We start from the raw sequence: 15299 nt of genomic DNA on the forward strand, positions 1-15299 counted from the left end.
TTTCAGGTCATGATCCCAGCGTCCTGGGATCGAGTCCCACATCGGGCTCCTTGCTCCGCAGGGAGCCTGCTTCTCCCTCTGACTCTGCCTTCCACTGTGTCTGCCTGTGCTCGCTCTCGCTCGCTCTCTCTCTGACAAATAAATAAATCTTAAAAAAAAAAAAAAAGAGTATAGTGAAGTGAGGATGTGTTTTGATATCTCTGTTAATCCCATTTAAATGGATCCTAGTTTTTCAATCCTTACATTATATTTTAGTTATAAAATAACACTTATAAGGAACCTAGAAATAATTGATGTTGTATAGAAAAAGTGTTGGGTGGAGCAGTAGCTGTGTCTTATTTGTAGTTCAGTTCTTGAACTACACTAGGTGCAGTAGGTGACAGAATTAGTAGTAGAGGGGCACTGGGTGGCTCAGCGGGTTAAGCCTCTGCTCAGGTCATGATCTCAGGGTCCTGGGATCGAGCCCCTCATCAGGCTCTCTGGTCTGGCGGGGAGTCTGCTTCCCCCCCTCTCTCTGCCTGCCTCTCTGCCTACTTGTGATCTCTCTTTCTGTCAAATAAATAAATAAAATGTTAAAAAAAAAAGATTTAGTAATAAACATAGAATTAGTGACATAGAATTAGTCTTCATTTTATGTTAACTGAGTTATGGCTGAGTGTATGCATACTTTACAAAGTATGCATAAAAAAGGAAACCCCCTCAAAGGAGGACTGGCCTTTTAAGTTTAAACCTAAAAATTACGGTAAGAAGTACGGTTGGACATACATAACAAAAGTACTAACATTTTTAGAATATGAAGATGAGGTGCATTTTAGAATTGTAGAACATTTACCACATTTATGGGAAGCTTATGGTAATTATCTTTGCATATTGCATGGGGAAGGGAAGCCTGGTGCGTGAGGTTTAATGGAGAAGAGAGAATTTCATCTCATAAAATAGGATTTTTCTAAGCACATGATACTACTTTGGAGAATTGGACTTAGTTGAGACGGTTAATACCTTTTGTTTTAGCTAAACAGAGCTTGGATTTAGCAAATGACAGTTATAAGAGTATGGGATATCTTAATGGATGCTTTTTGAAACATTAGGTAAATCCAGTATTTGAATGCAACCCTTAGGCATATGATGAGCAACATGACTTGGTAATGATTATGTCATTTAAATTACAACTTTATATTTTTGCAGAGTTCTAAAGTTCCTGTTGCTTCAGACAATGGATGAGCAATCACAAGGAATGCAAGGGCCACCTGTTCCCCAGTTCCAACCACAGGTAATTTCTTTTAATGAAGGCTGGCACGCACGCGCGCTTGTGTGTGTGTGTGTGTGTGTGTGTGTGTGTGTGTGTGTGTGTGTAAAAGTTCCTTTAAGAAATAAAATAGCCCCCAAAATGCTAATTATGAATTCCAAGTTTTAGTCAGAATTGTGTATATTTCTTTTCTTTTCTTTTTTAAAAAAATATTTTATTTATTTGACAGACAAATCACAAATAGGCAGAGAGGCAGGCAGAGAGAGAGAGAGGAAAGGAAGCAGGCTTTCCGCCGAGCAGAAAGCCCAACACGGGGCTCCATTCCAGGACTCTGGGATCATGACCTGAGGCGAAGGCAGAGGCTTTACCCCACTGAGCCACCCAGGTGTTCCAGAATTGTGTATATTTTTAAATATTGTTTTAGAATACTTAATTCTTATGTACAAACATTAAAAAGCTGGCAGCTTTAGATTTTGACTTAATTGAATGACCTGTAGGCTTTGAGAGTTAATATTAGACTTAGAAAAAAGAACACACATGAGGCTGTGCCCACCTTGTGGGGATGCCTGTGTATTTGGTCCCGTCTTCGCTTTGGCTGGCTTGATCTGCCTCATCCACAACTGCCTTCCATTATTGCTACTTTTCTCATGTTCTCTGACGTGGAGTATGTTTCTCCTGTTAGGTGGTTGCTTGCTTTTTTGTAAAATGAAATGAAGTAAAAGGAACACTTCCCATGACACAGAGCTTCCCATTAAGCTCAGGGTGTAATGATATGGTTGCAGTCACAAACACCCCCATATGGGGCAAAACCTCATTTTTATTGTCGTTCATAAAAGCCATATTTCTCCGTTTTGTGTATGAGGCATTCGGTAATATGTCTCAAGTTTACTCTGCTTATCTTATGTCAGTTTTGCTTAGATAGTAATTCTGAAATTGTTGGAAGAATTGATGGATGTTCTTTCAAATGAGTTCTGTAGTCATAGGTTGGGGGGACTTGGGCTGAGAGTCACTTTATGACTATCCTTGCTCAGAGCCTTTCTTATTCTAAGGTGCATTTTAAATTTCCAAGAGGACATAGCCTGTAGTGTTTTTTACCTTTATTTGACTGTGGGACCCCAGTGAGACTTTTTTTAAAGTGTCTGTCGACTTCTTCCAGGGTTGGTGTCTAAAACACAGTCCCGAAAATACTGCCCACATGTCCACCACCTTTTCTGCCTCTGTGATTTTGTTCACTTGGCACCTTCATTTGTCTCTCCAACTTTTGAACTCCTGCCCATCTTTCAGGCACTACCTGAAAGATTTCTATTGTGAAGTTTTTTCTGATTTTCTGAATGTAATATTTTTTCTTGGAAACCTGATGATACACATTCTTTGTATGTCTTACGGTATTTCTGACACCTTTGTGTTATTTTATGTGGACATTTTCTTGTCTCTACCAGGTTAAACTCTCTTTGAGGAAGAGGACTTTCTCTTACTTGGTACTGTACTTCCTTACATGGAGCAGGGTCTCCACAAGAATGTGTAATTGAAGCCAACCAGGGAATTGCTCAAATGAAGATGTTTAAATTAGCCCTTTACCTAATTGAATTTTACATTGCTTTTCTTTGTGATACTCAGCTGTATTCTCTGTATTCAGAAAAGAGACCCTTCAGCTTAATGTAAGGGCAATATTTTAATTTCTTTATTTTTGTTTTGAATTAAATTCCAGATCGTTAATATATAGTGTCCGATTTTTTTTTTTTTTAAGATTTTGTTTATTTCTTTGACAGACAGAGATCACAAGCAGGCAGTGTGGCAGGCAGAGAGAGAGGAGGAAGCAGGCTCCCTGCTGAGCAGAGAGCCTGATGTGGATGGAGCTCTGTCCCAGGACCCTGGGATCCTGACCTGAGCCGAAGGCAGAGGCGCCCCCTACAGTGTCCAGTATTTTAATTTCAAGATGGTTGTTTTGTGAGATCTACTGCCTGTATTTTGTGTTCTGGTCATAAATTACCGAGATTGTACTAAGCAACTTCTAACTATCAAAAAGATGTAAACACATCCTAGTGCCCATTTTACACATCTAGACAAACACTGTTGTTTCATAGTATGCTGTGTCTAGTGAAGACAGTAAAAGAAGCACTTCTGAAAATTTGATGGTTCGTATAATGATTTTGAAATCCACAGTTTGGAACAGCCTTTAGTTTCAAAGGGGGGGAAAAAGCACTTTCATTTTTGCCTCCTACTGAGTCACCAACCAGGAAAGGTCGGAGTGGCAGTAGGAGGCAAACATGAAAGTAATTGTTTTCCTATGAGACACAAGGCTGCCACACACATACATTTCAAGATTATATATGCGGTTCTGCATCTCTTTTCACACTGTTCCCTTTAGTTTTTGCGTCCTGCTGCTGCTCCTGTGTGGGTGGACCTCTCTCCCTGTTGGAAACAGGCAAGTGTCATCCCAGGTTCTAGCTGCCTGTGGCACGTGGGGGAGGGGAGGATTTTTCCCCCTTCTCTGCACTGATAGTGTGAGATAGTGAAGGAAAAATTACCTGACAAGAGCTTATAGGCGTTATTGCTTATTAGGTCTGTGAAAGATGTTACTGCTCTCAGCAGTGTTATTTAAAGGGCTGCGAAAGGACAGCGTCTGCCCGGGGTTGACAACCTTCTTTTGTCTTGTTCCACACCATTGGCCTGAATAACTGGGGTGATATGGCAACATATGGTTAGCCAAGTGACTTCTTTCACTTTTGTCATGCTAATATCAGTGTGGGCATAAACAGAAATCAAGGGAAGTCAGCTTTTTAAGTGTCAAATACCAATTATACCCTGTTATAATGATGAGTGATGTGTGTTCTTGGCATATCTGTTCTTCCCTTGTTCCAAGATGAATGCTCTAACCCCAAGATGCATAATATATGGTCTTATTTTTTAGTATAGGAGTTTTTCTTTTTTTTGTTTTTTTGAAGTTTTAGATTGTGAGATTTATTTATTTTTTCGAATGTGTTTTTCTATTATTGCCATTCTCTTGAACTTAGGGAAAATTTGTTCTCTCAGCTTCCATTTTTTTCCCTCTTCCTTCTTTCCTCCTTTGATTCCCTCCATGAAAGCCCAGAAGGTATGGCAAGGATTTTGACTAAATTTTATTCTATATATTCTTACTGCTATAGAACTCCTATTTGTGGAATAATGGATTTGGCTTAATTTTTTTTTTTTAAATGACTGTGTACAATATAATGACAGATAAATAGTAAAATGTTTGCTTTCAACTCTGAGACTAAACAAGGAACGTTTACAACTAACATTTTGTGAGAATTTCGATTTATGGGCATTGATGGAAGAGTGCTATGGTACATTCACATTTTTATCATAAATGTAAATATGGAACAATTATTAATCAGTACAGTTCTAATGATTTCTGGAGGTGATTAGAAGGGGAATAGTTTTTTTTCAGATTTTATTCATTTATTTGACAGACAGAGATCACAAGTAGTCAGAGAGGCAGGCAGAGAGAGAGGAGGAAGCAGGCTCCCCGAAGAGCAGAGAGCCCTATGCAGGGCTTGATCCCAAGACCCTGGGATCATAAACTGAGCCGAAGGCAGAGGCTTTAACCCACTGAGCCACCCAGGCACCCCGAAGGGGAATAAATTTTAATTGTAATAATCTTCAGGGCTTAAATTATAATTATTACTTGTAAATTTATAGATAACTAGTGTAACACTTTGGCTACCTTTGAAGGAGGGAGAGTACCCCACATTTACAGGTAGAAAAATAGACAGTCTTTGTTTTATAGCTTGGAAGGTATGAAAATCTTGTCTTGCTGTTTTCTAGTCCAGGCAGTAGGGTAGACTGACCATTCCTTAAAGCTTCATGGCAGCCCGAACTACAGTCCACTTGTGCTTTTTGCATCTCTGTGAAAGGAATGTGAAGAGTTGAGATGAGGTTTACCTCATAGCATATCAAGCTAGTAATCCGGGTGCACTGTGGGCCAGAGCGATGCAGCCCCCAGTAGACTTTGTTGAGTGGATAGGATTTTTGGACATGAGAACTGTATTACCTTCCTCTGTCTTTAGCTCATCTTAGAGAATTACTTTCTTTGTGAAATAAGGTGATCATTTAGTTTCTTTTGATAAATTGATTTTGCCAAGGCACTTTTTATATAGCATTAAGTAGAGCTTCTATTTTGGGGAGTCTTTATATGTAATGTTCTCCTTTTAACAGTTTAGTTCATTGAATAACATTATTGATAAAGGTACAGGAGAATGAGCAGCAGCTGTTTTGAGGAAAGAAGACTCTTGCTATGGTTTAAAGTCATGACCGTGAACCTCAAGTAACCCTTAATTATATATGTCGGCAGCAATATCCTGAGTGCCTCGGCTCCCCCACTTCCTCAGTGACGACTTCATCTTTTTTCTCCTCAGCTCCCAATACTTTGTCCCCCACGCCCACTCTCAGCTAATGCCCTTGCTTCCTACTTCACTTTAAAAAAACCTGAAACAATCAGAAGAGATCGCCCACAGACTCCTGCCATGGATATCCTCCTCCCAGAACCTTGTATACTCCTGTGATCTGCTTTTTCTGTTATCAGGTGAACTGAGACAGCTGTCCTCAAAGGCCAGCGCTCGCATGAGCCCCAGATCCCATGTCCATCTCCTGCTTATTTCAGCTTTCTCTACTGAGTCCGTCCCTTCACATACTATTGTGCTGTTATTTCTTCCATCAAACAACAAACCGAACCAAACAAACTCAAAAAACAGCTTTTGAAGTCCTTCTTCTCTCCAGCTGTTGACCTATTTCTCTGCTGCCTTTTATTGCAAAATTCCTAGAAAGATTTATTTGTAGTTTTGTCTCATTTTTCCTTTCACTCCCTGAAATGTACTCCAATTCAGCTTTCTCCCTGACAATGCCGCTGAAACTGCTCTTGCCAGGATTGTACTTCCATGTTGTTCAGTCCAGCTGTCTGTTCTCAGGGCTCTCTCTTCCTGACTTACCAGCTACATTTGATAGCGTCGATCATCCTTTCTTCTTGGAAGCCTGTTCATTGCTTAGTTTCCGAGAACTTTGTTTTTCTCTTGTCTTAGTGGTCCCTCATTTGCTGATTTCTCCTCACCTGAACCTCTAAACAATTTGGGATTCTGAATATGATCTGTATGCTGGTGACTCTCAGATTTATATTTCAATGCAGACCTGTGTCCTGAATTTCAAACTCATGTGTCCACTTGGATACTTGACATCAGTTTTGCATGCCCCAAACCTAACATGCCTGAAACGGACCTCTAAATATTCCTCCTAAAACTGTTCTATCTATAGTCTTCTCTTTCTCTCTCTCAAGCTCTTTCCCTCTTTTTAAAAAAGATTTTTTTTTATTTGAGAGAGAGCATGAGCTGGGGGATAGGGAGAAACAGGCTCCTTGCTGATCAAGGAGCTGGACATGGGACTCAATCCCAAGACCCTAGGATCATGACCTGAGCCGAAGGCAGATGCTTAATTGACTGAGCCACCCAGGTACCCGGCTACAGTCTTTTCTATGACAATTAGTGAGAGGTCCATTTTCTCATTTGCTAGGCTAAATTTTTTTTTTTTTAAAGATTTTATTTATTTATTTGACAGAGAGAGATCACAAGTAGGTAGAGAGACAGGCAGAGAGAGAGGAAGAAGCAGGCTCCCCGCTGAGCAGAGAGCCCGATGCAGGGCTCGATCCCAGGACTCTGGGATCATGACCTGAGCTGAAGGCAGAGGCTTTAACCCGCTGAGCCACCCAGGCGCCCCGCTAGGCTAAAATTTTTAGAGACATTCCTGACTCCCTCACATCCCTGTCATCTAATCTCTAATCTGTTAATAGATTCCATAGGCTCTATCTTTAAGATATATTTAGAATCAGAATACTTCTTACTCTCTGCTACCACTCTGGTCAGAATTATTTTAACTTTTCACATACCTTATTGTGATAGCCTCCCACTTGGTCTCCACTTCCACCTTTGCCTCTCTTTACTCTCAACACAGAAGACATTATAAAATTATACAAAATTTAAATATAAAATATAACATTATAGTCAAGTGATGTCTGTTTAAAACCTTCTAGTAGTTTCTCATCAGCTTGCTCACTCATCTTCTTCAAGTATATATTTAAAGATCACATACTTTGATCGTTCAGTGAAAATTGAAATTTCATTCCAACACAGTATGCCTTTGCTGCCATATTTTTTCTCCATGGAATTTATCACCCTAGCACTCTTTATTTTGTTCATTGTCATTGTTCTGCTAGAGTAGAAGCTTTATCCCTAGTGCCTAGAATAGTACCTAGGCACTTAGTAGACATTCAGTAAATATTTTTGAATGAATATAAACTTGGTGTGAAATCGATCAATTCTCTAAGCACCACCTTTTTGAATATGAATATTAAAATATATAAGTATCTACAGATTTTCTCTTTTACTGTACAAGTAACTACCTACATCCCTCATTTCTTACTGAACTTTTTTTTTTTTCCACTTCTTTGTTTTTAACTGGAATGTACCTCTTTCCCCCAAGGACACTGGTTTTCCCCCTTAACTGTCTCAAGTAGAATCTTCTTGTTCCCTAATAGCCATAAACCGTAAGGATCAGGAGGAAGCAAGAGCTCTACTGAGGCTTCTGCTTCCCATCTAAAGGATTTTTCACCTTTCTGACAGCTGTTATCTCCTATCCTCCTCATCACTCCTCACATTAGTTGAAAACTTGACCACACGGCTCACGGTCTTACCACCTTCATCCTGCTTTTGTCTGGGGCAGTGGTATGGCCGCTACTATTGGCACCTACTGATTATTGAATTCTTAAAATACACCTACCTTGTGCTAAGCATTTTGAATACATTGCCTCATTTATTTCTAACAGATAACATACAAAGCATTATTTTTCACACTTTACAAATAAGAGACTGAGGCTCAGACTAATTAACTAATTTGCTCATGGTAACATAGCTAGTTAGGGGTAGAGCTGGGATTTGACCCAGGTTATCTGACTCCAAGCCAGTGATTCTTTAGCTTTTTCAGGGAAAGTTCCTCATATGTTTCCTGGCCAGTTTGATCTTAATCACCATGACCCTTAATATTTTTATAGGTACCTCAAGTTCTTAGTATTCAACGTGAAATTAATTGTATTTTGCCCAAGATTGCATTTTTGCTTGTGATTATTACCACCATCCATCTGGTTGACCAAGCTACAAACAAGGAAATCTCATATCTTATGTTTAGGTGGTTTCCATGTTCTCTTCATTTTATTTCTTAAAAAGCTATCAATTCTGCTGATTCTCTACATCCTGACTTGACTACTCTAGTTAAGATTATTGTCACCTTTTGCCTGGGTTATTGCAGGAACTTTATGTAACTGAGCTCTTTACCTTTCACTTAACCATTTCTAGTTCATTCTTTACATTGTAGCATGTCTTATCCTTTTAAAGTGTACATTTCATTATCTCATGCTTCTTAAAGGGCTGCCTTTTTTTTTTTTTTTTAAGATTTTATTATCCAACAGAGAGACAGTGACAGAGGGAACACAAGCAGGGGGAGTGGGAGAGGGAGAAGCAGGCCTCCTGCAGAGCAGGGAGCCCGACATGGGACTCGATCCCAGGACCCTGGGATCACGACTTGAGCTGAAGGCAGATGCTCAATAACTGAAACACCCAGGGGCCCCTAAAGGGCTGCTTTTTTATTGCTCTTAGGGTGAATTCTGCATTTCCTTATATGACTTAGAAGGTCTTGCATCATTTTGTCTCCTTTTACTTCTCCAATTACATTTTGTGTCATTTCTTTTCTTTTTTTTTTTTTAAAGATTTTATTTATTTATTTGACAGACAGAGATCACAAGTAGGCAGAGAGGCAGAGAGAGAGAGAGGAGGAAGCAGGCCCCTTGCTGAGCAGAGAGCCCAATGCGGGACTCGATCCCGGGACCCCGAGATCATGACCTGAGCCGAAGGCAGCGGCTTAACCCACTGAGCCACCCAGGCGCCCCTCATTTCTTATTTTGGACTCAGATTCAGTCATATCTTGCTTATACTATGCTATTTTTCATCTGCAAGTCTAGGGTAGCAAGGTAGTGGTATTCAAAGATATTTAGTCACTAATGGAATATAGTGAGCATAAAAGCTCATTATAATGTTATATAAACTACATTTTATGATAGAGATACTAGGAAAAATGTTATAGTTGTGGAAGTATATAATTTGGAGACAACAAAAAGATAACTCTCAGAAAAAATAATGGCTAATTATTGGCTAATTCCTTATACTTATATGCTTCCATTAAATAAGATTATACTTTGAAAAGATATATGCATTTGTATGTTTATTGCAGCATTATTTACAATAGCCAAGATATGAAAACCCAAGTGTTCATTGATAGGTGAATTGATAAAGAAGATATGATATGATCTTGCCATTGATGACAATGTGAATGTACTTATAGGATATTATTTTAAATAAGTCCAATAGAGGAAGGAAAAACCCATATGATTTCACTTATATGAACAAACAACTAAAAAAAAAAAAAACTCTTAAAAACAAAGAACAAAATGGTGGTTGCCGGAGGGGAAGTAGGTGAGGGGATGGACAAAATAGGTGAAGGGACTAAGAGGTAGAAATTTCTAGTTATATAAAATAAGGAAGTCACAGAGATGAAGAGTACAGAATAGGGAATATAGCCAATAATATTGTAGTAATGTATGGTGACAGATGGTGACTATACTTAATTGTGATGAACATTGAATAACCTATAGAATTATTGAATTACTATGTTATAAACCTGAAACTAATATAACATTGTACATCAATTGTGTTTCAATTAAGAAAAATAATATACTGTGTCAGCAGTGCAGTATTCACTTTTGTGGATCATATTTTATGTCAGTTATAGTAGATAATGGCTATGCAGTAATGTTTGTTAAATAAATTAATCTCTAAAGGTCTACCTCAAGAAGCAAGAAAAATCTCAAACAGACCTAACCTTATACCTAATGGAGGTAGGAACAGAAGAACAAACAAAACCCAAATCCAACAGAAGGAAGGAAATAATAAAGAAATGATACAAAAATGTAAAGAACTATAGAACACATCAGTGAAACCAGGAGCGGTTTCTTTGAAAAGATTGACAAAATTGATAAACCTCTAGCCAGACTCATTTAAAAATAAATAAATAAATAAAAGAAAACAAAAGATAGAGGACTCAAACAAAATCAGGAACAAAAGAAGATAAATAACAACAAACAGTGCAGAAATACAGAGGGTTGTTAGAGAATATTATGAAAAATATGCCAACAAACTGGACAATCTAGAAGAAATGGATAAATTCCTAGAATGTATAACTTACCAAAACTTAAGAAGAAGAAATAGAAAATTTAAACAGATCGATTACCAGCAAGGAAATTGAATTACTAATCAAAAACTCCTAACAAACAAAAGTCCAGGACCAAACAGCTTTACCAGTGAATTCTACCAAACATTTAAAGAAGAGTTAATACCTGTTCTCCTCCAATTATTCCAGCAAATTAGAGATAAAGGAAAACTTCCAAATTCATTCTATGAGACCAGCCTTACCCTGATTTCAAAACCACATAAAGATACAATAAAAAAGAGAGCTACAGGCCAATATTTCTGATGAACATAGATGCAGAGTTCTTCAACAAAATATTAGCAAACCAAATTTAACAACACATTAATAAAATCATTCACCACGATCAAGTGGGATTTATTCCTGGGATGCAAGTTCAATATTTGCAGATCAGTCAATGTGATACATCACATCAATAAGAGAAAGGATAAAAACCATGTGATCATTTCAGTAGATACAGAGAAAGCATCATGCTCATTGGTGAAAAACCGCTTTCCCTTAAGGTCAGGAACAAGGCAAGTATGTCCACTCGCACTATTTTTATTCAGAGTGGTACTGAAAGTCATAACCATAGCAATCAGACAAGAGAAAGAAAGTAAAGGCATCCAAATTGGTACGGAAGAAGTCTAAAACTTAGACTGTTTGCAGATGACATGATACCACATGTAGAAAACCCTAAAGACTCCACCAAAAAAACTATTAGAACTGATGAATTCAGTGAGGTCACGGGATACAAAATCTATATACAGAAATCTGTTGCATTTCATACACTAATAACAAGGCAGCAGAGAGAGAAATTAAGGAAACAATGCTATTTACAGTTGTACCAAAAATAGTAAGATACCTAGGAATAATCTTAACCACAGAGGTGAAAGACCTGTACTCTGAAAACTATTAAACATTGTTGAAAGAAATTGAAGAGAACACAAAGATATGGAAAGACATTCGATGCTCATAGATCGGAAGAACAAATATTGTTAAAATGTTTATACTACATCTACAGATTTAATGCATCCCTATCAAAACACCAATAGCATTTTTCACAGAAGTAGAACAAATAATCCCCAAATTTGTATGAATCAAAAAAGACCTCGAATATCCAAAGGAATCTTGAAAAAGAACAAAACTGGAGGTATCATAATTCCAGACTTCAAATTACATTGTGAATCTGTAATAATCAAAACAGTATGGTACTGGCACAAAAATAGACACATAGATCAATGGAAAAGAATAGAAAACCCAGAGAAAGAACCCCCCAATTTATCAACTAATCTTTGACAAAGGAGGTAAGAATATGCAATGGGAAAAAGACTGTCTCTTCAACAGATGGTGTTGGGAAAACTGTACAGCAACATGGAAAAGAATGAAACTGGACCACTTTCTTATACCATACCAAAAAATAAACTAAAAATGGATTAAGGACCTTAATATGAGTCCTGAAGCTTTTACAAATCCTAGAAGAGAGCACAGGCAGTAATTTCTGTGACATTAGATATAGCAACATTTTTTTAGATATGTCGTCTGAGGAAAGGGAAACAAAAGCAAAAATAAACTGTTGGGACTACATCAAAATAAAAAGCTGCACAGCGAAGGAAACAACCAACAAAACCGAAAGACAATCCACTTGAATAGAAACAGATATTTGCAAATGACATATCTGATGAAGAGTTAGTATTGAAAATAAAGAACTTACACAACTCACCCATACCTGAAAGATATGAAAAGACCCCAAAAAACTAATAATTGAATTAAAAAATTGGCAGAAGACATGAAGAGACATTTCTCCAAAGACGACATACAGATGACTAATAGGCACATGAAAAGATGCTCAACATCAGGGAAATGTGAATCAAAACCATAATGAGATATCACCTCATACGTCTCAGAATGGTGAAAATCAAAATCGTAAGAAACAACAAGAGTTGACAAGAGTGTGGAGAAATAGGAACCCTCTTGCGCTGTCGGTGGGAAAGCAAACTGGTGTCACTACTATGGAAGTCAGTATGGAAGTTCCTCAAAAAATTAAAAATAGAATTACCCCATTGTCCAGTAATCATATGGCTTACCCAGAAGATATAAAAACACTAATTTAAATGGTCATGTTTATTGTGGCATTATTTACAATAACCGGATTGTGGAAGCAACCTGAGTGCCCACTGATGTATGAATGAATAAAGAAGAGGTAGTATATATGTACAATGGAATATTATTCAGCCATAAAAAAGGATGAAATCCTGCTGTTTGCAAGTACATGGATGGATTTAGAAAGTATAGTGCTTAGTGAAATAAGTCAGAGAAAGACAGACACCATAGGATTTCAATCATATGTGGTTTTTAAGAAACAAAACAAAGGGGGAAAAAAAGACAAACCAAGAAACAGACTATAACTATAGAGAACAAAAACAGATAGTTATCAGAGCAGAGGAGTGTGGGGGGATGGATGAAATAGATGAAGGGGGATTAAGAGTAACTTACCTTGATGAGCACTGACTAATATATGGAATTGTTGAATCACCGTTTTTTACATCTGAAATGAATACAACATTGTATGTTAAGTACACTGGAATCAGAATTTTAAAAAATTGTCAGTACATTTAGGATATCTTTATATTTTCCTTTATATCATTATTATGTGAATATTATGACTTTTTCATGGGACTGTGATTATGTTTCAGACAGCTTTCTCGTTAAGTATTCATAAAGCAAATATTTCTTATATTTAGAAATTTTGATAAGTACCCCTTTTATCAGCCACATTTATATAGAATAAATTTAATTATGCATCATTTCTTTTTCTTTTTTGACTGGATCTCATTAAGTATAGATCAAGGGGAGGTAGATCAAGGCAGAACAAAGAGATGGAGGAGGAGTTTCTAGGAGAGTTGTGATAGGGTGTCCAATAGAGGGTGTGGGGGATACCTGGAATCAATTAACACTAACTTCCAGAACCAATGAATGGGTGAGATTGAACAGTGAATTAGATTGCCCAGAGTGAATGAGTAAAGTGAGAAGAGAAGGCCAAGGATAGTACCCTGTGGAACATAGAAGCATTTATCTGTAGAGTTGCTAGAAGGAAACCGGGACTGGCTATGTAGTGTGGTGGTTGAGAACATGAACTCTGAAAACAGATTGTCTAGGATGAATTCTGAGATCTCTCATTTTCTTGCTATGTGATGGAGAGCAAGTTATTTAACATCTGTAAAACTTAGTTATCAAGAAATGAAAAGAATAGTATTTTTCACTTCATAGAGTTGATAGGGAGCTTTTAGTGTGGTGCTTAGCACATAGCACTCATTAATTGATGGTGATGATGACCACATCAACCGTGACTATGATAGTGACAACTTTCTGCCATTAATTATTTGGCCCAAAGATTTCTCTACCCACTGATTGTTTGTATATCATGTTATAATCTTACTAAATCTAAATGTAATCTAAAAATTACATTTTTATTGCCTATGTTCTGCCCAAACTGCCTCTCCTTTTGCTGTGTTTATCCTAGTAAATGGCATCAAGATTTGTCTGCATGCTCAAGCCAAAAATCTATGACTTATTCTTGATTTCTCTCTGCCCCTCACTTCTTATATTCAATTCATCAGCTGTTCCTTTGACTCTATCTCAAGATTATATCCTGATTCCGGCTGTTGTCGTATCTCACTATATTTCCCAGGTCAAGTCCGTTACCTATGTCTAGTCCCCGAGCTTCCACTCTAGCTTTACTCATCCTCCTCTCCAGTTCCTTTTCCACGCAGCACTGTGACTTACCTTTGTAAAAGATATAGTAGATCAGAGCACGTTGCTTCCTGTGTAAACTTCAAACTCCTTACTCTAGCCATCAGAACGCTATGTAATTTTGTCAGTGCTTACTTACCTCTTGAGCCTCATTCCTTACCATTGTCCCCCTTGACAGCCACACTGTCCTTTTTACACCATCATTTTTGAGACATTTTCTCCAGCTGTTCTTTCTGCTGCTTCCTTTCCTTGGGGTCTTTTAATTACAATGTAAATGTCACCTCCTCAGGTCATCCCTGAATTACCCAATCTAAAATAACCATCTTCTCATTTTCCGTATGTCATCCTATTATATTTCTCTGCGTAGTAGTAAAGAATGTGGAATAAGTATTAGATACTATTATGTATATGTTTACTTTCTTTTTTGTTGTTTTGTATTACGTATGCATTTGTTTATATCTCCTCCCCTGTTAATACTTGTGGCATAAATGAATAAGCTTCAGAAAACCCCTTCCCTCTACTTCTCCCTATCTCTAACTCTGTTCTCTTAGTAAGAGACTTTTTCTTGCCATATTTAATTTTTCCAGGTATAGCTGGTGGTGCTCATCGGTGGAGTGGGGGAAATGAGAGTATCTTTGTCATTAATCATCTATTCTGCTCATGATAAGGTGGCAAAGATAGTATTTTTGGTTACATAACTTTGATACAGTAATTATTATGCTAGGAAGTATAACTAATGATGATTAAATGATACAAATACTAGGGTCTTATACATGTTTAGCTAGATAATTAGTTATATATGGTCACTCATTTTCTTTTGCTACAATGAATTCCCTCCTTTGGTAAAAAGCCAGTAGTAATGATTAATGGCATATTGTTCAAACTGGTGCAAATCTCCAACACTTACTAATCTTTAGGAATTGGTTACCTTTGAAATAGTTCAAGAAATTCTAGGGAGGTAATTGTTCAAATGTGGAAAAAG

At 37.5% G+C, this 15299-nt stretch overlaps 1 protein-coding gene across 2 annotated transcripts in view; it reads left to right on the forward strand.

The window, feature by feature from the left end:
* The window catches only part of NEK7 (NIMA related kinase 7), a 149674-nt gene that overhangs the window by 55278 nt on the left and 79097 nt on the right, over positions 1–15299 (forward strand). For both annotated transcript variants that reach the window (XM_059413044.1, XM_059413043.1), the window contains exon 2: positions 1186–1270. In XM_059413044.1, coding sequence (XP_059269027.1) covers positions 1214–1270 — 57 coding nt within the window. In that variant the 5' untranslated portion in view covers positions 1186–1213. The remainder of the gene's footprint in view (positions 1–1185; positions 1271–15299) is intronic.

The sequence above is a fragment of the Mustela nigripes genome, chromosome 10 (assembly GCF_022355385.1).
Source record: "Mustela nigripes isolate SB6536 chromosome 10, MUSNIG.SB6536, whole genome shotgun sequence".
Taxonomy (NCBI): domain Eukaryota; kingdom Metazoa; phylum Chordata; class Mammalia; order Carnivora; family Mustelidae; genus Mustela; species Mustela nigripes.